Source organism: Aquila chrysaetos, chromosome 8, assembly GCF_900496995.4.
Source record: "Aquila chrysaetos chrysaetos chromosome 8, bAquChr1.4, whole genome shotgun sequence".
NCBI classification, from domain to species: Eukaryota; Metazoa; Chordata; class Aves; order Accipitriformes; family Accipitridae; genus Aquila; species Aquila chrysaetos.
In genome coordinates this window covers 20870593-20894885 of record NC_044011.1, presented here as the reverse complement: position 1 = coordinate 20894885, position 24293 = coordinate 20870593, and the positions used below count along the sequence as shown (strand labels likewise).

The following is a 24293-nucleotide window of genomic DNA, read 5'->3' as shown; positions in this document are numbered from 1 at the left end:
GGGCACGAGAATTTGGGAGGGGACACAGCCAGGACACCTGACCCAAACTGGTCAAAGGGATATTCCATACCATGTGATGTCATGACCAGTATATAAACTGGGGGAAGTTGGCTGGGGCGGGGCGGGGGGCAGATCGCTGCTTGGGAACTAACTGAGTATCAGTAGGCGAGTGGTGAGCAACTGCATTGTGCCTCACTTGTTTTGTACTTGTATTATTATTACTACTGTTATTATTGTTGTTGTTATTTTCTTCTTTTCTGTCCTATTAAACTGTCTTTATCTCAACCCACAAGTTTTACTTTTTTCCCCGATTCTCCCCCACATCCCACTGGGTGGAGGGGGAAGTGAGCGAGTGGCTGCGTGGTGCTTAGCTGCTGGCTCAGGTTAAACCATGACACTTCAGAAGCACAGCCAAATATGAGCCAGGGTATCTCGCTAGTTAAATAAGCTGTGAAAATGGAAGAGGGGTAAAAGCTCTTACAGGTTTGTTGTCAGTCTGGGCCTGTTTGTAAAGGCATAGATAACTACCTTGTGGAGTTTGCCGAAATACCCAAATATGTTGATTTACACCTGGAAATTCTTGGCTTAGGGTCCCTAACCTTGCAATGAAATAACTGTGTGCTTATTGAGAGGTACATTTCCAAGATGAAGTCAAAGGAGGTAATTGAAAATTTAAACATTGCCAGATTGAGCAAGAAGGATTCTTAGTTCTTACAAAGATCATATCTTGAGGAGAAGATAATTTTCAGGACACAGATGGCTTTAAAATTAGTTTCAGTTGGGTGTTGAGGTTTTTTTACAGTGTAAGTGCTTGTCTGTAAGGGAAAACATGCTCTGTGCTTTGGTACAAATGCAGGGTAACTGTGTTGCTGGTTGGCACTCCCTTTACAGAATGGCCATGTCCACGTGGGAGACTTAGTAATTTGTTCTAATACTAGTTGTCTTTCTCAGGAGTAGTTTTACAGGATAATTTCACTTCTTTTTTTCCTGGTTATGAGGGATAGTGTTGGATGATAGTGACCTGTACTCACTATATGTGCTGCATCACTTAAATAAACTCTGTTTTAATTGTAGTATCATGGATGGGATGACAGAAGCATGCATCAAAGGTGGTATTGAAGCATGTTATGCTTCAGTGTCCTGTGTCTTTGCCCTGCTTGGAGCATTAGATGAGCTGAGCCAAGGGAGGGGTCTTAGTGAAGAGCAGATCCAGCTGCTGCTCCGACGCTTAGAAGAATTGAAGGATGGGACTGAGACGAGCAGGGACTCCATGGAGATCAATGATGCTGACTTCAGGTGGCAGAGACGCATCCTGTCCTCAGAAAATCCTGCATGGGAATCAGGAAATGAGAAGAGTCCTGATATCAGCATTAGCGTTACCACAGACACTGGTCAGACCACTTTGGAAGGGGATATGGGACAGACGACTCCAGAGGATAATCCAGAAAGTCAAAAAAACTCACTGCCATCTCCAGCTGGACATGAAAGCAAAGAGATTCATTATAGAGAACCAGAGTCAGAAACCATTGACCAGCCAGATGTTGTTCAGAGAAGCCACACCATAGTCTATCCAGATATAACTAACTTCTTATCAGTTGATTGTAAGACCCGGTCTTATGGATCCAGATACAGTGAAAGTAATTTCAGCATAGATGACCAGGACCTTTCTAGGACTGAGTTTGATTCATGCGATCAGTATTCCATGGCAGCAGAGAAGGACTCAGGCAGGTCAGATGTCTCAGACATAGGCTCTGACAATTGCTCCCTGGCTGACGAGGAGCAGACACCACGGGATTGTCCAGGTCACAGGTCCTTACGTACTGCTGCTCTCTCTCTGAAATTGCTGAAGAACCAAGAAGCAGACCAGCACAGTGCTCGGCTGTTTATCCAGTCACTTGAAGCTCTTCTTCCTCGGCTTATAGCTCTTCCCAGCATAGAGGAGGTGGATGGAGCACTGCAGAGCTTCTCTTCAACATTCTGCTCAGGTTTGCAAGCAAATATTTACTGTCTAACCAGCATGCATGCACACTGTGACAGCACTGTACACAGATTCTCTTGTAGGATTTCATCTTCAGAGAACATATCCAGAATAAGGAAGTTTGTGCTTTACAGAGCACATTCCTCCACAGCAGCACACTTCATTTAGGGCAAAGCAAATAGAATATGCAAGCACTGATTCAAAGGGGGGTCAGTGCATCGACTCTTAACAGGCTCTGTTATGTCCTCAGTCAATAGAGAAATCGAATTTTCTGTAGTAAGATACCTCTTCACAGGTTTGTGGAGATCTGTTGAGAAGATTTGCACATGCTGTCATTAAAGAGAGGTTGGGGTTGCCCCTTGGCATTAAAAGGGTGTGGGGAGGACCATCACCTGTTTTGAAAGAGATTTGAGTAGCTTAGTACCTCACTGCATTACTATTAGTAATGCCAGCCTTGCGAAGGTGATAAAAATTCTACAGCAGTAAACTCCTGAAAGGATAAGAAAAGAGGAGTGACTCTCTTCTTCTTCACTCTTTTGTTTTTCTTAATACTGCTATCTATCATGACAGGAAATGCAAAGCTCTAAGCCCAGACCAAGTTAAAAATAGTTAAAGATCTTACCTTTTAAGAGAATAAATGCCTGCAGTTCTTTCAGAGTTAGAACCTTTGGGATCTTCATTTGGTCAATCAAACAAAAAAATGCCATGCAAAGGCTAGTTTGTCCTGTTGATAGTATATTTAAAATGTGTGGAAATATATATATTTTTAGAAGGGTTTCTTTTTCCTGACAGTGGCCAAAGTGGAAATGTTTGTTAAAATATATTTCTCTGTTTCACTTAATTCACCACAATTGCCTTTCCTATTGCTCCTCTCCTTATCATTGCTTCATTCATTTGTGCTCTCACACACATTAAACTCATACAGAGTCAGAAGGATGCCTCCCATCATCATACAGCATAATTTAGATATGAAGCTGGGTGAATAAGCTGATACTCCTGATATCCTGTTTAAATGCGGCCCAAATAAGCCCTAACTCAGGAATGTGGTAGATGACATTCTTAAGAAACATTGGCCATGTTATATCACAGAAAGGAGATATCTTAAAGGAGACATTAATATTAATTACATTCCTAATTGAGGTGCTCAAAAGCATCCTTTCTGTCACAAGGGATTTCTTTTTCCTCAAAAAGAGTGATCCTGAGGTTATGACAAAAGACCAGGACTAGAACTCCAGCTCAAACTTCTGTGCGCCTGTTCCCTCGTGCATGAATGAGTATACTGCCTCTTTTCTCTTTTGTCTATCAAGTCCCTTTAGAACATTTTAAAGCATTGGAAGAGGTAGACCTAGCAGACTTCTAGATTTTAAGGCTAAATGCACTTTTGTTGTCATTCAGTATGACTAATACAGTGAGAAAGATCGAAGAATATTGCTCAATTTCTGCATTAAGTCCATAATTTCTGGTTTGTACATCTCTCTTAAAACCATACCTAATCTTGGACTTAGACTGTTGAGTTGAGAAAGACCTTTCACTTTCCTAAGAAAGCCACCCCCATGGCTAAATCTGTACTTAAAAATGTACACCATGTTTCCAGTCTGATTTGGTGAAGTATTCTTAGAAGATGCCACTCAGTAAGGAATCATGGAAAAATAAGTAGCAGGTTACTGTATTAAAATAGCTTGGAAGAGGTATCCTGATGTTTTCATAGAGCTGTGGCTGTTAAAGGGTTGTAGTTTCATGCTCTCACAAGATCTATGCAGTTCATGTTTCAGTTGGGCACCTGGAATGAGATTCAGTGCAGCTGAAACAGTCCCTTAACTTGTACCTCAGATCTTAAGCAAAGTCCATCAGTCCTCCTGAGGTGATGACTTGTGTTCCTGTGTACATGAGAGAGGCATGCGTTTGAAGACCTGTAGAGAGAGACAGATTTACTAAAGCTGAAACACGTCTGGGGGTAGGAACTCGCCCTGGAGAGCTTCCAAGACACCAGTCTGATCTGCTTCTATAGGCAACATTTGAGTCCTTATTTCAGGACTCCTTCATTAGCACGAACAATTCAAGGCACAAATTAGTTGGTGAAGTTAGAGGAACTGGTTCTATTCATTGTATGTACAATATCTATTCACGTGTAATTCCTGAAGAATACATTAGGAAATTTGAGTATTGGTTAAGATTCGAGGTGAGAAAAGAGACAGGTGCAGTTCTGAGACCAGCCAGTACAGAAGCAGGTTTTTTGTATTTTCTGAGAGACCTTATATTTAACTGCATTCTTTCATTTTTCAATTTTTCTTAAACCTTGGGGGAAAAATACATTAGCTACAATTTTAATAGTCTTTTCTACAAGCTAGGTCCTTAAATAGTATTGTAATATTATTATGTTTTCATAGGATTCAAAAGCAATGAAAGGAAGGACAAATTTGAGGCACTGGCATGGGAGTGTAAGCATGGAAAAAGTGAAGTCAGCTAAGCAGAGTTATAGTGAAATTAAGATTTGGAAGTCAGTTGGTTAAAAGTGTTCCTAATCTACAGTTTTCATCTTTCCTCAAAAAGTTCTTCTTTGTTGCTAGATAAAACCAGTGCCAAAAAATTCCTTAGTAACACTGGAGTGTGATGTCTCTTTTAAAAAGTACCAAATTATCTAAAAATTCTCAACATTATCTTGACTTGCACAAAACATCAAGTCTGCATTTTTTCAGGACCTCCTTCTACCTGGCCAATTAAAATGAACTTGTCTCTGTTAAGACAGTGTGCTAACCTCATTGTTTATTATAGCTGGCAGATTTATATAATTAAAGTTGATGATCAGTATTCTCTTAGTTCGGACATAACTATTCTCAAGAACTGCAGTGTCAAGGCATTAATTCTAAAAATTGTGTGCCATTGTGTGAATAATTATAGCAAACATTTTTAGCACCTCTTTTCAGTTTTGATTCCATAGCTTTTAGCGGCAAGGTTTTTATGTTGGTAAGCATCATTGCAAGTTTACACATCAGCTAATCTTCTGCTTTTGAGATCTCAACATCGCTCAAATGCAGTTGTTTATTTTCCCATATTTTAGAGGAAATTAGGGACCATATTTTTCCAAAACACTTTTGGGTGCTCAAATACATACCCACTGTGTAGTAGCCACTTTTATGTGCAGTTATACACCTTCCTTTTTAATTGTAGTCTCGTATAGGAGGTTGCACAATTTTTAAAATATTTTAATGCAAAATAAAGTGGGCTTTTTTTTTTTTCTTTTACATGCCTCTCTGCCTTGAGGTTTTTATTACTCTAGCAGATTCTAGTCCCTGAGGTACATATTTAAGAGAGATAAGGCATCAAATCAATATATTCTAGCTACATCAATATCATGATCCTCCATCCAAAAAAGCATTAAGATGCATCTTTGCCTTCAGTGATGAAGGAGTCACTGGAGCTACTCACAGGCTACTTTCAAGCATGTGGTTGCAGTTTTGCTACTAGGTAAAGATTCTCTGTTAATGTTGACCACGAGAAATCTACCCCCAGCACATGCCAACCCGTGTGGGCATGGTTTGTGGCCAGCCCTATCACCCCTCTTCCACAAAGGTTGCTCCCTTGAACAGCTATTCATTTTTTAGACCCACCCTGGAACAGTTACTCTCTTTCTAAATCCGCCCTCAAACAGTTACTCACCTTATCCACGCCCCCAAAGTGACGACAGTGGAAAGTCCGAGAAGGCAGCAGCACAGAGCTTTCAAACCCTCACGAGGCAAGAAAAACATTTGCTTCTTTTCTGTGTGTGGATTTTAATTTTTTTATTTATATGTTAATGGTTTGTTGTATTTTGTCTAAGAAGAGGTATGAGCTTTATGGTGGGAGGAATATATTCACAGTAAACCACTGCAGCAGTTAACAAATGACACAGCTTTGCTTCATCATGTAACTAACCTTGGAAGCTGTTTTCTTGTTTCATTTCAAACGTTCCTCTAGGATAAAGCTTACTCCTTAATCTTCCCTAATTGACATTATGTGAATGGATTTCACAGTTGATGTGAAAACCATGAAATATTGTGGGTCGTGGTGGGAGGTCTAATATTTCTGGTTTTTTCATGGCTCAAACTACAGTTCATGGGGATTCAATTAGGTATTGCTCATACTTGATTTATGTTTTTCTACCAGTAGGTCAGTTAACTCAGGGGAAAATGTATGTGCCGTCCGTCCTACCTGGGAAGAGGGATTGTGCCACTGGGCATGGTTGTAGGTTGTCGTTTCATACAAATAGTGTTTTCAGGAGTACTGAGAGCTTACAGGTGGCTTATGGGTCTGACAGGGCTGCAAGTGCTCAGCTACCTAAAAAGCAGGTCTTTTGTGAATTAAACAGGGCTTGGAGTTGTAACGAGTTCCAGCCAGCTTGGCCCCAGATTTGTCCACATAACTCTAGGCCAGGGAGGGAATGATGATTACAGCCTGATCCTGCAAGGTGCCGAGCACTCCAGTCCCCATCCAACAACTCACTTAGCCAGGACAGATTTACTGGAGGGTTAAAAGGGTTGTCACTCTCATTAACACCATTTGGTGCAATATATGCTCAGTTAAGTACGAAGGCTTTGCCTCTGCCTCTTCCCACCTCACCTTTCCAGTTAGCATTGCAGATGTATCCTGCCCTTTGCTTTGTACCTGGCAGTCATCCCAATGAATGCTGGTGCTCCTTGTGTATTTCAAATTTAGCATGTTGCTTTGCTGGACTGTGACTGGAGTGTTCAGTTTGCCTTGCAGCACTGCATTCTAGATGGACTACTTACTTTTCTATTCCCTACTCTAGCACATTTAGTAGAGTAATTTCTACTGATGATTCATTAACTATTCTAGCAATCTGTTGCTGCTGAAATGCTAGGGTTAGTTTCTGATTTTTTTTTTTCCAGGCAAAATCTGTGTAAAATGTGAGAGCTCACATGGTGTTTTTGTTAGGTATGATGCACTCACCAGGATTTGAGGGAAACATAAATTTCAGCTTCCAGACTCTGATGAATGCAGACAGTCTCTACATGGTCTCACATTACACTCTGCTGCTCAACCTAAAATTGGCCAACTCGGATTACTACAGGAAGAAGGCTACCCCAGCCCCTGTGTTGCTGGTGAGTTGGGGAATATGGGAAAACTGTTAAAAAAAGAAAATTTGTTTCGCTTCCTTTCACATAAAACAGCCCACACGTAAAGCCTTCAGGCTGCTTGCTAAGTAGAGAAATAATAATTGCAAATGAAGTGTTCTCCAAGCTGCTTATGAATCTTGGATGATCAGTGTCATGCATCTGAATTACACAGCTTCTCTGTAATTTGGGGGGGAATGAATGCTGCTTACTGATTATCATTAAAGTAGCAGTCATTCTGATGGATACTTTATCTTCAGAAGAGATCTTCATTAGCATCATGTGATAACAGCAAGTATTGTTCACGCACATTATCAAGGGACATACCTTCATCTTGCAACTACTTTTGAGCATAATGACAAATTCTTGCTTAATACTTGATTTGTATTTATGCAGATGAAGACATGAGAAGATTGAGTGAAAAATAATTAGGTTTTAGTCATATGAACTGATGAGTGGCATTCCTCAGGGGTTGGTATTGGGACTGGCACTGTTTAACATCTTTGTTGGCTACATGGACAGTTGGATTGAGTGCACCCTTGGCAAGTTTGCTGACAACACCAAGCTGTGTGGTGCGGTTGACACGCTGGAGGGAAGGGATGCCATCCAGAGGGACCTTGACAGGTGTGAGAGGTGTGCCCATGCAAACCTCATGATGTTCAACAAGGCCAAGTGCAAGGTCCTGCACATGGGTCAGGGCAATCCCAAGCGCAAATACAGGCTGGGCAATGAGTAGATTGAGAGCAGCCCTGAGGAGAAGGACTTGGGGGTGTTAGTGGATGAAAGACTGAATATGAGCCAGCAATGTGCGCTCGCAGCCCAGAAAGCCAATCACATCCTGGGCTGCATCAAGAGAAGTGTGACCAGCAGGTCCAGGGAGGTGATTCTGCCCCTCTGCTCTTGTGAGACCCCACCTGGAGCACTGCATTCAGCTCTGGGGCCCCAACATAAGAAGGACATGGACCTGTTGGATGGATTCCAGAGGAGGGCCATGAAGATGATCAGAGGGCTGGAGCACCTCTCCTGTGAAGAGTTGGGGTTGTTCAGCCTGGAGAAGAGAAGGCTTTGGGGAAACCTTACAGCAGCCTTCCAGTACCTAAAAGGGGCCTACAAGAAAGCTGGAGAGGGACTTTTTACAAGGGTGTGTAGTGATAGGACAAAGGGTAATGGCTTTAAACTGCAGGAGGGTAGATTTAGATTAGATGCAAGGAAGCTCTTTACTGTGAAGGTGGTGAGGTTGCCCAGAGAAGTTGTGGATGCCCCCTACATGGAAGTGTTCAAGGCCAGGTTGGATGGGGCTTTGAGCGAGCTGGTGTAGTGGAAGGTGGCCCTGCCCATGGCATGGGGGTTGTCACTAGATGATCTTTAAGGTCCCTTCCAACCCTAACCAATCTATGATTCTATGATTTTTGTGGCACCTGGAATTCCTTAGATTCATGGGCTTTTTAAAAATTGTTTTGAAGGCTGCAAGAGTTATAAAATATGAATCTATGTTTTTCGACTAAGTTGCCCAAGAGAAGTTGTTTCAGAATTTTCCTAAAAATAAAAAAATCAGTGATATATGGAACCAAAAAATGAAAAACAAAAAAATTCTGTCAAAATGTACCATTATTGCTGAGCTTCCCATGTAAGAGAATTTATATTCCAGAGGATGTCAGAAACAAGTGGGTTTTAACATCGTTGTCAGTTCTGGTATGTTCTTCAGCACCTGCGAGAGCAAATCTGTGAACCTTCTCTAGGGGGAGCACTGTGCACAACAGGCCTGAGCATGACCTAAGTATTGTTGAAAATAGTTCAGATATGTAAGTGGACCCCAGTTCATCTGTGGTGACTGTTCAATGTAGAAGGGCCCCATTGCTGGACAGGCAGCATTAGGTGCCACAACTTCTTTTTATTGGATTTGAGACCCCTACCTTGTGGAAATAGTGAGAGATCAGCATGTCCCATTGTCACTGTGCAAGAACTGTCATTATGATTTGCATCTTGCATGAACTGCAATAAGAGAAGGGAAGGCTCCTTATTCATGCCATTCTCTGCTATAGAGATACAGTGCGATCCTCTGTTAATTCTTATTTTTGCATAACTTCATTTCTACTGCTTCATTCCCTTATGCTTAGGAGTAGATTTAGGGGCTGAAGCTCATGCTGTAGGGCTTACTTTTGTCTTGCATCTGGCTTTTATGGTTTGCTGCAGAAGGAGTTCATGAAGCAGGTCCAGTCCAGTGGGGTGCTGATGGTATTTTCCCAGGCCTGGGTTGAAGAACTGTACCACCAAGTACTAGAAAGGAACATGCTGGGGGAAGCTGGATACTGGGGAAGCCCTGAAGAGCACAGCCTTCCACTTATCACCATGCTGACTGGTCAGTACTACATTACAGTGGTAAGGCTAACTTCCAAACACATGTCTAAAACAAGCTACAATAACGTGTTGCTTCATTGCATTACATACAGAACAGCATGTCATCATGCAACAGATGGTGTTTCACAAAATAACCAGTAGAGAAGGAATCAGACTTAACTGTGGCAGGTAGTTAAGTGTTTGTTTTGGATCAGACAGAAAGCTTTTGAAGCATGGGATTAAAGACAAACTGTCCCTGGGAGACAGGGAGAGTAGGTTTGTTCACTGAACCAAAACATCTCTTAATTCTGTCAGCTTCAGTTCTGGTAGACTTGGTACCTGTTAATGATAAGTGGTAAGGCTGCTGCTTGCTTGATGTCATAGCAAAGCCGTTTCAGTGTGCCTGTGGTGCAGTATAAATATAAATGGTGGCGTCTGATCCTGGAAGCTGTCCACAGATTGGACCCCCCTTGGTTCAGATTTGTGCTATGCCAGCAATATGCCAAATGGCACTAGAGAGAAGCCGAAAATCTGCAGCACCTCTAACAAATGCTTAAAAACAATCTTTAGCTTCATTTGAGGGAAAAAAATCAAATTGTATCAGCTGAAAGGTAGCAGGATGTCTATGTATTCATGTAAAATGCACAGCCTGCTTGAATGTGTATACTGTATGATTACAAAGAGGTAAATTAAAACAATGTATGCAGGGAGAACACTGGCTTCAGCTGAGCCATTAACTGGTAATCAAAGGGCACTGCTCTGAAAGTTTTTTGCTGATTGTATTGAGCTCAGTGTTTCTTTTAGCTATTGAGATGGGAAGCTGAAAGAAACACTTTGGAAAAACAATAGCTGTGAAGTATGGGGAGAACAGACAGACACACAGGGGCTGCTAGAAAGGAAGTCAACCTCACATCCCTAACATTAAACTCTCTGTGAGAAGCTGGTCTTTTGTTGTATTGGAGCAAGGGTTGTATTTCTTTTATTGAGATTGAACCTACATAGGTCTACTAAAAATTGCATTTAGGACATAGGATCCCAGTGCATCTTCAGGACTCAGACTGAGGTCTGGGAACATCTAGATACAGAATTTAGCAAGATTTGAAAGGTTATATACTAAGAATTGTAGAGATTTAAGGGTGTGGGAAGTTCTGAACTGTAAGAAATACCATGAAATCTTTGCTGACAGTTCTGCTGACTGTGTAACTTTGCCGGGGGCGAGGGGGGGGGACGACACCTGTTGAGTGGGATATTTCCCCTCTTCAAGAAAATGTTGGTTATACTGGGCAAAGCCTAAGATGCCACAGCCCATGTTTATGGCAAGGCTTCAGAAGAGAGCAACTAAAAAGCATATCTGAAAAGTCAGGAGTGCTAGTACTTATTTGAACAAAGAGCCAGTAGGAGATGGTTTCCTTATACCATCTGTGTGTTGAATAGTAATCTGTTGTTTTTTAATGTTTCTGGCAGACATTGATGGCTTGGGAAGCAGTGCAATTGGTGGCCAATTGATGGCATCTGCTTCAGCTCAATCTCCTCTTTCCCAAAACCGGAAGACAGATGATTCTGTTGTTGCAGGTATTAAGACTGTATTATAAGCACAAGTGTATTTACCAGCAGTGGGTTGTTATATACAATAAGCATATTCAGATAAATTGTGTTTCAGAACAACAATTTAAGGGTTGAGAGAAGTATGTCAGTACATCCTACACATGAATTGGTAGTCCAGCATACAGAGGACAAATATGACTTGGTCTTTTACTACTGATGATAAAGCTGCTGTTGTGTCATTTTCCAGTAGTAGTAGTAGTAGTAGTAATGCATTTCTCACTCCAGGAGTTGCTTTTGCCCGATACCTTTTAATCGGCTGTTGGAAGAACTTGATTGACACTTTGTCCACACCACTGACTGGCCGCATGGCAGGCAGCTCCAAGGGGCTCGCCTTCATCTTGGGAGCAGAAGGAGCCAAGGAGCAGAACCAAAAGGAGAAGGACTCCATCTGCGTGAGCCTGGATGGACTGAGGAGGGCAGCCCGACTGAGCTGTGCCCTAGGTACTGCTGCATGCAGGATGTCGTGGCAGACTCATAAAATAGGATGGCAACTTTCTTTGAAGGAATTTGGGAGAGAGAAAAGCAGCATCCTCTTCCAGTCTTGGATAGGAACATGGACTGTAGGACTCCCCATAGAGTCCCCATAGAGCGCACCTGCCCTACAGCATAGACCAGCTAACTTTCCTTGACACAACCTGTTGTTGAGATTGCATGGGATTGGGGAGGAGATGCTGGTTAAACAGTAATTAATATTGTTGCTTCACAGGAGTTGCTGCTAACTGTGCATCCGCTCTTGCCCAAATGGCTGCTGCCTCCTGTGTCCAAGAAGAGAAAGAGGAAAAAGAAATCCAAGAGCCCAGTGATACTATAGCTCAAGGTAACTATGTGATTAAATTACCTACCTTATCTCACATTGCCTGCAAACATGCAACTGGAAAGTACTTTGCTACACACAGAAGAAGGACAAGAGGGGAATGCCACTACTGTGCACCACGCACTTGTAGGCATATGGGATGTATGTCTAGAGGCTTCAGTACATGTCCTGCTGTCCTAGATTCTTAACATTATGTCACACTAATTGTATATTACATGGGACTGAAATCAGTGGAACAGAAAAGGCAATAGCATTATTGAAATGTGCACCTTTTAAGCCTTGTGATACTAGTACAACCAGAGGGCATCAGAGAAAAATTTTTTTTGTTTTAAGGTGTTGGGTGGTAATATAAGCTGAGCTTGCGTCCCTCTCCCTGTCTTGTGTATACATCCTTGGTTGTCTTTTGTCATCATCAGATATTTAAAACTGTTTCTGAATCATGTTAAATGAAGCAGGAATAAAAAAAAATATATTTATAACATGTAAAAAGTACTGACTTCCACTGGGTTTGAAGTAGTGGTATAGAACTGCAGAAAAGTCAATTGTTGTCTCCAATGGCTGTTTGGAGAAGCACATAAAATGTGTCTGATGACATCTGATTTCTAATGGCAAGAAGCCTATAACAAAACAGAGTGTTGCACAAATGACCCTGCTTGGCACTTAAATTTGGTGTCTCGGTAGAGGAAACAAAACTGAATAGGTCTGAGCACAAACTAGCTTTTGACCACTCTGCTAGATATGACTGAAGCAAGTTGGCCAGGCCACGCCAAAGCAAAGAGGAGGCAGTAGCGGTGGCCAGAGACCAAGAGATCTGTTCTATGAAAGCTTGCAAAGCTTCAAAATTTGTTTCCGTTCCAATGCAGCATGAAAACTAAGCTTTTCAGAGATTCTCAGGAAAAAAAATGAGGTCTGAATGCTTGTAGCTCAGATCAGGATTAGTTTTGCTTTGACAAGAGTATCCGTTAACAAAAGATCTATGGTGAAACTTTTGTATGGAAATAGACGTGAAATCTGCAGACTCTTTTTTTTCCATAGCAAAGGAGATTTTGGTAAAAATAAATAAACATCCAGCCAGCCAGCTCCAAAGAGAAACATAATATCACTGGCAATCTGCATCTGTTCTGTGGGCAACAAGATGTGAATCTGGGGGTGGAGGGTGTCAATCTGGCATTGATTTTTTTTTTTTTTTTTTTTTTTTTCCATGTATATAAGATCAGTCAAAAGAGATTTTAATTTTAAAACTGCCTTGTGTTTATTAGGAAGAAATGGGTTTCTCTGATTTGTTTTTTGTCTAAAATCCACGTTCTTTTATAGCTTTCAGACTCCATATCTTTGCCGCCACCCTATATACAAACCAGTGTTTGTTTAAAAGCTGAAGAAGCTAATGGTTTTTTTTATTTTTTTATGCTGCAGTGAAACAGAAAGTGGAGCAGAAACTGGAGCAGATGGGGAAGGTGCAGGGAGTCTGCCTGCATACTGCTCATGTTTTGTGTATGGATGCAGTCCTTAACGTGGGCCTGGAGATGGGAAGCCACAATCAGGACTGTTGGCCTCATGTGTTCAGGTACTCACCAGCTTTCCCAAAACCCCCACAATTTATACCATGTTGCCTGAAAATAACAGAATGAGGAAAAGGACTTTATGTGCTCTGGGAGTGTTCTGTATAAAGTGTCAGAGTGAATTAACTGCCAGTATCTGTAAGAGAAAAGACAGTGCTGTTTTCCACCACTATTCAGAGATGAAATCAACACTTAGAAAGTTCAAAGTTACCAGAAGACTGTGAAAGACCCAGGAACTTCTCACTTCAGGCAGACCCAGGGCTTTTCAGGCACCTCCGCTAAACTATTTGCTATCTAGGCACACGGGAGGCCAAAGGATGTAAGACGACAGGTTATCTATGTGTGGAGAGTTAGATTGTCTGTTTACAGTTTTAGGAAAATGTCCTGTGCATTGTCTCTGGTTCAGATGTAGAAATTGGTGCCTGCGAATTGGCAGTGGGTTTCAATGTAAGCTGGCTGCTCAGAGTGATGGGGCTGTGAGGCAGCTGTACTTGCACTATCCTTCTGAGTCACCTCTGGAGTACAGACCCAAGCGTTTCTTCAGTAAGCCTGGTGATTAGGGGTGGGAGGAGTTGTTGTTTGGGTTTTTTTTTTCATCTTTTCCTTCTCCTGTTTGTTCTCAGGGTGTGTGAGTACATCAGCACACTGGAGCACACCCACTTCAGTGATGGTGCCTCCCAGCCTTCCCTTACCATCACCCAGTCACAGCAGGCACCTGGAGGGCTGCATCCAGACTCTGAGCCTGGGGAGTCTCCCCAGGCACTGACCCCTGAGCAGGAGACCACCCTCAGCAGCAATCCTGTCATTCAGCCGGTTTCTATCCAGGAACTCATCAAGGAGAGCAGTAAGGGCAGAGCTTTTGACTTCCGTGGAGGCAGCCTGCTGTGTGGGAACAGCGCTGCCAAGGCTGTACTCACGCTCTCCACACAAGCTGACAGGTAAAAGCAGTGCTGTCAGGAACCAGTAGTACCAGTGGTACCTTCATGTAAGGGACTGTAACTTCAAATGGAGCAAACTGGTGTAACTCTAAAGTCAGTGAAGCTATGATGGTCTATGTTGTGAGGACTGGGCATATTCGCACTGGTTTTTTGATTACTGGTTCATGAACTGCTTATAGGATTAAGATACAGTAATGGGGAAGCATCAATTCCTTGAAAAAGTGACTTTTTGTTTTAGTACTGCAGTTGAATCTTGGAAGGGTTCTGGCTGGTCCTACAGCACCCTACTTTCCACCCTCTAATTAATAAAGCTTCTGGATCAAAGTCTTTCTGTATAAATGAAAAAGCACTCAATAACCCAGTGTGTCACCAAAGGCAACACATAGCAGCCATGTACAGATAAGGGTTTTCCTCTTACATACACATTTAACTCTGTATCTCATTAATTTCTCAATTAGATTCTGTTCTTTTACTCACAGGCTCTTTGAAGATGCTGCTGACAAGTTAAACTTGGTGGCATTGGCAGGCTTCCTTTACCAGCTCAAGAAGGCTTCTCAGGCCCAGCTTTTCCATTCAGTCACAGATACAGTTGATTACTCCCTAGCAATGCCAGGTAAATCACCTGAAGATCCCTTAGAGTTCTGTGCTTCATATACAACTGTACTGCTTACAGGACTTGCTTTGTATTCTTACAGTTTTAATTTTTCCAACTGAAATTTCAAGGTATAAATAAAACACAGTATTTAGTCTAAGATCTTTCTGTATTCAGAATTTTCAATGTCTTTAGAAAAGATTGAGTGCTTTTTTTGGACAGGAACCACATCCATACCTGCTATGAAATACTTCAGAGGACATTCATTTGGTTCTTGGACTTTGGGGGTGTTAATTATCCACAGATATTTAATCACAGCTCCATTTTGGATCCTGATCCAGTAAGGAAACTTAGGTGAACATAGACCTAAGACAGTGGATTTAGGTTAGACATTTGACAGTGGGATAACCTTAGAAGTGTTCAGAAAATGAGTGATGGCAAACAAAGCATACAACCAGAGAATGTTAAACAAAGCAGTGGGATTTGTCCTGCTTGCTCTTCCCCAGGAGAGTTCAGCATATACCTTACACTACAAAGCCTGTAAATTGTCTCAAATAGAGCATAAGTATTGGACCCACAGGAAGATATTTCACTTAAAGTTGTACTGTGCCTTTAGAAGTTACATTAGTCATACAGGTTTAGTTCTGTCCTGTAGCAAACGTGGATTTTATCTGGTATATGTCTCCACTTTAGTTGGTTTCGCCTCTCCCTGAAGTGCTACTTGTCATTTTCTCAATGTGACACTTACAGCTGTTCGTTTTTTGCTCTTGCTTGTCTCCAGGCCTCAACATTCATCACTTTATTTTTAATAAAGTGATCTTCTTATCACCTCTGTAGTAGTCGATCAACAGTAATTAGTAATAATGAAATTAAAATTAGGATAGAGCAATTAACTGCCTTTTTTTAAATATTAAAAGTGGTATGCCCCCTGATTACATCTTTCGTTAGAGATAAAAGCACCAGCATATTTTAAATGAGAGACTGAAGTGGCTTTCCAAATGTTGTAAGAGCAACGGAAGATTAATCCCTTTCAATAGGAAATAACAAGTATTACTGGCTGGGGAACAGAAAAGTATTTTCTCACATTCATATCCTTTGCTTGATAAAAAATACAAAAGGACAAACCAAAACTAAATAATTTGCAGTTTATATTCTTTCCTGTAGATGTCACCAAAGGTTTTTGAAACTACTATTTTGGGTCTTAATTAACTGGTTGCTTAACTTTTCTACACTACTTCTCCAAGCCCTTGTCTTTAAAATGTTTGCAAAAAAATGATCACTTAAATCAAAATAAAGTGTGTTTAATAAGTTGTTCTTAAAACTTGGGTCCATCTCCTGTTCTTTTACCTACACAGGCATAGGCTGTGTTTTACATTGATTTTTTTTTTCTTTTTTTTTTTTCCACCATCCTCCCTGCCCACCCCCCCCAACTTAATACTAATAATTTCTAACCTGATTTAAATTCCAATTTAGACATCTAGAGATGGAGGAGCTGCTGTGTTGCTTAGCTTCCATTTGTTTTCTTATACTTTCTTGTAGGTGAAGTAAAATCTACCCAGGACAGGAGAAGTGCACTTCACTTGTTCCGACTTGGTGATGCCATGCTCAGAATTGTAAGGAGTAAATCTCGCCCATTGCTCCACCTTATGCGCTGCTGGAGCCTGGTGGCACCTCACCTTGTAGAGGTAGGAGTGGGAGAGAAAATGGGAATGTGTGCCAGAGATGGCAAAGCTGAAAAAGCTGGGGAAACCTTGATAGCTCTTAAAATGTATAGCAACCCTCAACATTGTCAAATATGGTTACAATCCTGTTGGGGTACTGTATATACTGTGTCATATATTGTGATACTGCCGCTGAGGAGTGCACTTTTAAATAACTGAAATGGGCAGGTCCAGGGACAGTGTGTTGGATTTTTGCACTACGATACTTCCTGTGTGACTGTGGTGAAAAAACTGAAACCACCCTAAGAGGTTACAAGTAACTCCTCTGTCTACCTGTTTCCCCAGTCAAGGTCTGCATCCTTGCAAGTCTTCCCATAAAAGGATGCAGGCTTTCTTTTCCCACATAAAGCCAGTTCAACTGGGAAGATGGTGACATTTTTCCCCTTCCTTCTCCTTCCTTGTGAACCCTGGTCAGTGGCATGCCAGTAGCAGCCACATAATGGATTTCAGTCATAACAAATGACCTTTCCTCAGCCAAACTTTCAGTCTTATCTGGTGAAATGCTGGTGTCTTGAATTCTCAGAGCTTTTTGATTTGTATCACTGATGTGAATAAATGTGCAGTACTTCCTTCCTTTCTGTTGGTGAGGTATGTGGTGTCATCTGCCCAGGTCTATAGGGAGCATGTTTCTCTGGAGTTTTAAGATGAGCTGTTCAGTAAATTGCCATAGCATTTCATTTCATTGGCTCAAGATAATGTGTGGACTATCTTACAGCAGAGTTCAGACATTGGGGAGTCTCAGTGGAACCCCACTAAGTGAAGTAGAAATAGCAGAGAATAGTTTTGTTGTATGCTTTAGCAGCCTTTTATCTTGAAAACTAGTATCTCACTTGCCTTTGGATGCCAGCCTGAGATCACTTTAAATACTTCTCATGTTTTGAACACCCCAAGCCAGTTTAAACTCAAGTATGTTCCATGTTTTTAGAATGCAGGGCTCGTCAGTCTTTTTGGTTGACTTCAGTGCAGATGAGGGCATTACTGGGAAGTAACAACATCAGGGAAAGGACAGAATTTAGCATAACCTGCACAGTTGCTCCAAACAGTAACTTTATATCCAGATTCACTGGTGTTTAATTTTGTAATAGCTCTTCCAAAAGTGATGAGAACCTTCTCACTTGAAGTTCCGTAAATAGCCAAATAAAAAGTGACATTTGGTCATGCATAGATAGATATGGTGAATATACACAGAAACTACCTTTTTGAAGGGAAAAATGGTCACACGGTAGAAACAAAAGACAACATTTCACATGAGTTCTGTTCTGTGGGTTTTATTATTTAATTTATTTATTTTTAACTCTGTGCTTTTTGAATTGTCAGCAGACCTTCATGCATCTGTGGGACTCCAAGCAGCTCAGAGTCTCAGTTATCTTTTTCCATGGCAGTACTCTCCCATTTTCCTCGCAGCGGGGTCCCTAGTCACATTAATGGTGAAGCTGTTTTTAGGGTTCAGCAACATGAAGTGCTTACCTCCCTTAAAAGTGTCTCACTAAAATCACATTTTTTGCTTGGACAAACTCTAATACTCCTCCTTTCCCTGCAGGCTGCCTGTCATAAGGAGAGACACGTGTCTCGGAAGGCTGTCTCCTTCATCCATGACATCCTCACTGAAGTGCTGATGGACTGGAATGAGCCTTCTCATTTTCACTTTAATGAGGCGCTTTTCCGCCCCTTTGAGCGTATCATGCAGCTAGAGCTGTGTGATGAGGATGTCCAAGACCAGGCAAGTCAGCCCTGATCTGGGTGTCTGTATCTGGCCTACCATGCCCAAAAGAAGAATGGTCTCCAGAGTGCACTTGGTCCACTTGAGAGTGTTTCCCAAATTCCCTTCAAATGGTGCCCCCTAATTATATTCAAGGGATCAGGAGGGCTCTGCCAACCCAATCCAGCATTGTGGTAGAGCACAGAGACAGAACACCTGGCTTTAAAGCAATTAAATAAAACTTCTATTATCTACAAAAAAAAAAAAAAATTCGTCTAGACTGATGTAGTGAAATCTAGGAATGTGTTTAAAGCCATCCTCATTCCTTCTGAAGGTTCATCTATGTATCAGGGGTTTTTTTTGTTTGTTTATTCTTTTAACCTCTCCTACACTGTCTGCAGGTGGTCACCTCTATAGGAGAGTTGGTGGAAATGTGTTCTACCCAGATCCAGTCAGGATGGAGACCCCTGTTCAGTGCCCTGGAAACAGTGCACAGCAGCAACAAGTCAGAGGTTAAAGAATACCTTGTAGGAGAATACTCTATGGGTAAGGACTTACTGCACTGTTTCATGTGTGCTTTTGTTGCCCTGTCTGATTCCCTGGGGACACAATGACTAACTCAATATGTTTAAATGCCCTACCTGAACAGTGGTACTTAGCAGTGGCACTGCAGTACTCCAGGACTGTACTGAAGTATCTGGTTTATTAGTTGGGGTGGGAGAGAAAGCAGAGGTATTGTTCTGACTTTTTATCCTCTAGATTCTGGCAGATGAGTAGAATGAGAGAAATGCTTCAAACCTACTTGAATATTTTTGAGAAAAACAGTAGTGGAGGAGTACTAAGCTTGACTGGGCCCTTGTCACTGTCCTGCTAGAGAAAGGAAGGCATACTCTATACAACCACCATGTCTCATGTGGACTGTCTTTCTTACTGTGTGAAACCTATTGCTCTTATACATCAGGGTATCTTAGTGATAATCTAGGCAAGTGCTCGTCCAGGCACTTAATCACAAGGCTTCAAATAGCTAGCACTATTACAAACCATGCTTGCTGTAAGAATGATTTTGCATCCCTCCCAGACATGTTTGTTTGTATGGAAACTGGGTAATATGGGAAAATCACTTTAATCTGTTCTTTTGCCCCATTAGAAGATATTTTTAAATGTTACAAGTCACGTGTAAGGAACACGGTTTTCCTCCTAAATTTTGTCTTTCAGGTCTGTTATGATCAATGGCAAAATGTAAGTGTATGCAGCTTTTGAAGACTGATAATCTACTTAGGAAAAGAAAGGCTATTTTGTTGCTGTATAGTCTGAATAGTTTCCCACGTGACTGCTGTCATCTTGGCAGTTATCAAGAGCTAAACCAGAAACCTCCACCAAACAGAAGTGTTAGCTACTGAGCTGTGTTCAAGAGCTCAAACCTGCTTTTACCATTTGGGAAGACATAAGCTGATATTTTTCATGAATAAGGCAAAGGAGGGAGTCTTTATTACTTCTTGTGAAGGGCTACACAAGTTGCTTCAGGAGCAAGAGAAGGTTTTACTTCTAAGATCATTTCTGTGTCTGCCCAGAATAGAAGAGATTCTACAGATTCAGTTAAATTGTTGAAAAACTGTTAGAAAATCACCTTTATGGGGGATGAGGAAGAGTTCTCATCTTGTTATTTCCACAGGGAAACGCCAGGCTCCAGTGTTTGATGTCTTTGAAGCGTTTCTAAACACAGACAGCATCCAGGTCTTTGCCAATGCCGCCACCAGTTATATTATGTGCCTTATGAAGTTTGTCAAAGGACTGGGTAAATATTTTTATTTTCCTTTTATCCTATTAAGTCATGATATGTCAAACTTGATGCTGCAGAAGAGGAGAATTCAGTTATGTAATACATAGTAAGGTAGGGAAGAGAGAGGCAGTGAAGAAATTAAGTCCAGAATGCTTTAAAAAAATAAAATAAAATCAAGACCAAGGGATTATTTCAGAAACATTTTTAATGCTATCAATTCTTCAAGTTGTTATAGCAGCAAAGATCCATCTCACTATTAAATGTCTGCTTCATTTGATCTTAATTTGCATCAGGACTTGCTTATATTCATTTAAATAATAAAAAAAACAAAACAAAAAACCAACCCCAAAAACCTGAATATTGCAGAAATAGCCTGGCAGTGTCCAGTGGCAGCATGGATTGTCTGCCACAGAACAGGGTATATTTTACATTCAGCAGCCAAAGCTACGTGGCTTCTTTTCTACCCTTGCCCATCTCAGCAGTAGTAGTTTGGCATATGCAATGCTGAAAACCTGCTGAAACTTCAGTGAGATCATGAGCATTGCAACTAACAACACTCTGTCCCCATGATTAGGTTTTTTGGTTGTGTTACTGAGGGCAGCAGAGACCAGGCGTGTCAAGTCAAGGTGACACCGCAGGGTAATTGTTGTGCTTCACCAAACTGCAGAACAAAGGCAAATGGTGTTGGGTCATTCTGCCCCCATGTTCGTGTTTCCTGGCTTGCTTTGATCATTAGAATTTGACACTTTTCATTGAACTGTGGCAATGATTTTCTTTTTTTCCCCTTACATAAATTGCGAAACCTGTAATGAGTAGTAAAATGGGGCGCTTTTTTTTGTATGTATATTAATTCCCAAAGGTATCTAGGTCTGTAAGCAACTCTGATTTAAATGAAGCACCTAACTGCAGCAGATGTAATCTTTAATGTTACTCTTGTCTTATTAAGCTATTTCACCATTGATTTCAATGGGGGCAGAATTCAGCTTGTGATGACAGACCAGAATTGTAATTATTACTACAAAAGAGAAACAAACTTGCATGTCCAGAGCCAGTAGAGGGAACTCATGTTCCTTCTGGAGAACTTAAAAGCCTGTCTTGTATTTCTTTAGGTTTTTTACTTTCATGAGATAAGTTTGTCACCTTTATGGTTACATGTCAAAAAGCAAGATCTTTTTTTGTATTAAAGGTAGTAGGACTATGGGATACTACAATACTGAGCAATAGCGAATATACTACCATTTATGTGCATTTTAACATAGAACTAAGGGATTCAAACTTCACTGGTTGACTTGGCTGATCTCAATAGTAGACAAGACTTTAAAATACATTATGGAGGGAATAGTTCAGGGTATAGAAAAGCAAATAAATGTAGTGAAAGGAGAATAAAGTAGGATTTAATAAAAGGATTTAATATTTATCTTGTGGTTTTTATGATAGGAATAGCTTTTAAGGCAATAAAAAGTTAATGTATATAGGCATTCAAAGCTTCAGATTTGGCACTGAATGGGAAGTATTTGGCTAAATGGAAAAATGGTTATGAGCCAAGTATTCTAGGGTGGGCAGAACATTGGCTGAGAGTGGAGGAAAACAGACTGTACAGAGAGGGAAAACATTGGAGTGAATGGAGTTACTCAGGGAGGAGCTATGCAACAGGATGCCTTGGAACTGATCTGCTTATTTAATACACTCAGTGAAGCTGACCTAGAAGGAGGAGTCTGCTGATGCCACAGTGTTAGTAATACCTGTGATATTGAGACACTAGAGCCTGAGGATATCATACATTTGAAACTATGAGACCTTAACACCTGAATTAGACGGCAGAAGGAAATATCATAGCACAAAATATAAAATGGTGTGTTTAAGGAGTAAATAAACTAAAAGGAAGAACTTGTGGTAGAGTTTTCCAGGGCACTGGGGTGCAAATGAATAGAAAAAAATGTGTATATTAATTGAGCAAAGGGTGAATATGAGTAAGTAATTAATTCATACACCCATGGAAAAAAATGGAGTGGAGTCAATGTGACAAGTGACTATAAGGTATGATCATAAGAACTCCAAAAGGCTCTACTAAAGAGTTATTAAATAGGCATGTATTTATTAAAGCATTTATTCATATGAAAGTCCATGTATAAACTATGACCAATATTACTGTATTGTTTGTATGCGAATCATCTGGTTGTCATCTAATAAGATCAAACAAAGGATGTTTTTTGGATTCTATTCGGACATTAGGGCACAACTGAATGAAAAAGGAAAACTAATGCTATGATTTTTCTTTTCTACTGTCCTTCCCAATGCTGCCTTTCCTATCCCCAGGGGAAGTAGATTGTAAGGAGATGGGTGACTGTGTGCCAGGATCAGGATCTGCATCTACAGACTTGTGCCTTCCCGCGCTTGATTACCTCAGGAGATGTTCTCAGGTATGATGAACAACCTTATACAGGTACTAACCTGGCCTAGGAAATGGTTCTAACCTCCAGGCTTTGCATCAATGGTTTGCATGTACACAACAGAATCTGTGGTAATCCTGATGGTAATAACCTGCACTGCCAGATGGAGAGTGGCGCGATCTGAAGGAATCTCATGCCTTCTAGGCCAGCTAACAGTGGGAATACTGAGGAGATAAAAACACTCAGACCCAAGGAGCATGTGGGAAAATGTGAATGTTCAAAACCTGGTAGTAACATATTCAAAGCTACATTCATTCTTATTTAAACAGTATTGGGAATGAAGAAGAAAAAAAAAACAAACCCTGGGAATTCTCAGATCTTAAGAGCAACAGGTTACACCCTCTAAAATGCAGCAGCAGCAGCTTATCTGTACCATGAAAACATATCTGAAACTCAGGGCAAATCTCTAACAATTAGAATGCTGGCATGTTTCCTGTGATCTCCTTGCACACAGCACAGATTATTATCCAGGGTTATTAGGACATTTTTTTGTCTGATTTTCTGATGCTGTTTGTATTTCTGTAGTACCTGCGGGTCTTTTTGTTGGACCCAGGCCATGTTTTTTCTGGGTAAATACAAATGCGTAACAAAGGATATTACCATAGCTGAAAGGACTTAATATCTAAATTCAGAGATAATGGGTGGATTCAGTACACAGACTGAGAGGAGAAGGAAAGAATAAGGCAGCTCAGAATAATAAACAGCAGACATATCAAACTGTACTTGCTATCTTGTTCACCTAAAAAAATTTAGGGAATATGTACATGTATATCTAATGTGTGTTCTATCTGTACACTATGTGCATCACATCACTCTTCCTCATCCTTACAAACCCCACTCCACAATGAGGCAGAAATATTTTCTCCTCTTTAAAAGAAGCAGCCATTTTTATCTTGTTATACCTTTTAACTTGCCAGTAGAAGAAGAACAGGAATGACTAGAAAGAAATCCTGTCTGTATGTTTTAAATATGTGGTTTACTTTAGAAAGGCCTGGTGAAATACTGGTAGCATCCCAGCTATAGCACAATTCTGCAAAATTTGTATTTGTTGTGTAATGGACAATCCAGGCAATGAATCTCTGAAGTAAACCTGTACAGGTCCTTTTATTGGTATTTACTTAGTCTTTCAGAGCTCAAAAATACTCTGTGTACAGCTAATGGAGCTTCTTAGGTCATTGGTGCAATCAGTAAGTACTAACATTTGTCTTTCACAAATGAGGAGGGAGCATACTCCCTTCCCAAAAATGTGTTATTTCAATTGCTTTTCTCCTTCTCTTTCTCACCCCGACCCCTTACTTGTCAATGAACAGAAGACTTCTGGCCTCTAGTTGTGTTTTTCATTTACACTATTGCTGGATGAACAGAACAGATGCTGTCATTATGCTGCTTTCATAGCTTTTATTTCATTTTACATACCTGTGTTGTATGTGATAGTTTTTACAAACTTTCACATATATATTCACCTTTTCTTCCCTTTTTTTTTCCTCTCTGTCTCTTCCCCACCCCCAAGTTGTTAGCCAAAATCTATAAAATGCCCTTGAAACCCATCTTCCTCAGTGGCCGGCTGGTTAACTTGCCCCGAAGAATGCAGGAACAGTCAGCCAGCAGTGAGGATGGTATTGAGTGCGTCCTTTCTGACTTTGATGATGACACTGGTAAGTGCATTGAAAGCAGTAAATGTGGAATTAATCAACTGCTTCTTCCACGTG

General features: G+C 40.9%; 1 protein-coding gene across 7 annotated transcripts in view; it reads left to right on the top strand.

Annotated features, from left to right (window-relative positions):
- The window catches only part of ARFGEF3 (ARFGEF family member 3), a 97170-nt gene that overhangs the window by 53293 nt on the left and 19584 nt on the right, over positions 1–24293 (top strand). For 5 of the 7 annotated variants that reach the window (XM_030022423.1, XM_030022422.1, XM_030022425.2 and 2 more), the window contains 16 exons: positions 1075–1985; positions 5628–5711; positions 6911–7077; positions 9283–9448; positions 10891–10998; positions 11257–11472; positions 11738–11848; positions 13259–13409; positions 14028–14342; positions 14822–14955; positions 16474–16619; positions 18196–18375; positions 18756–18900; positions 20027–20149; positions 22451–22554; positions 24095–24239. In XM_030022423.1, coding sequence (XP_029878283.1) covers positions 1075–1985; positions 5628–5711; positions 6911–7077; positions 9283–9448; positions 10891–10998; positions 11257–11472; positions 11738–11848; positions 13259–13409; positions 14028–14342; positions 14822–14955; positions 16474–16619; positions 18196–18375; positions 18756–18900; positions 20027–20149; positions 22451–22554; positions 24095–24239 — 3206 coding nt within the window. The remainder of the gene's footprint in view (positions 1–1074; positions 1986–5627; positions 5712–6910; positions 7078–9282; positions 9449–10890; positions 10999–11256; positions 11473–11737; positions 11849–13258; positions 13410–14027; positions 14343–14821; positions 14956–16473; positions 16620–18195; positions 18376–18755; positions 18901–20026; positions 20150–22450; positions 22555–24094; positions 24240–24293) is intronic. The other 2 variants (XM_030022424.2, XM_030022427.2) reach the window with 1 other exon arrangement.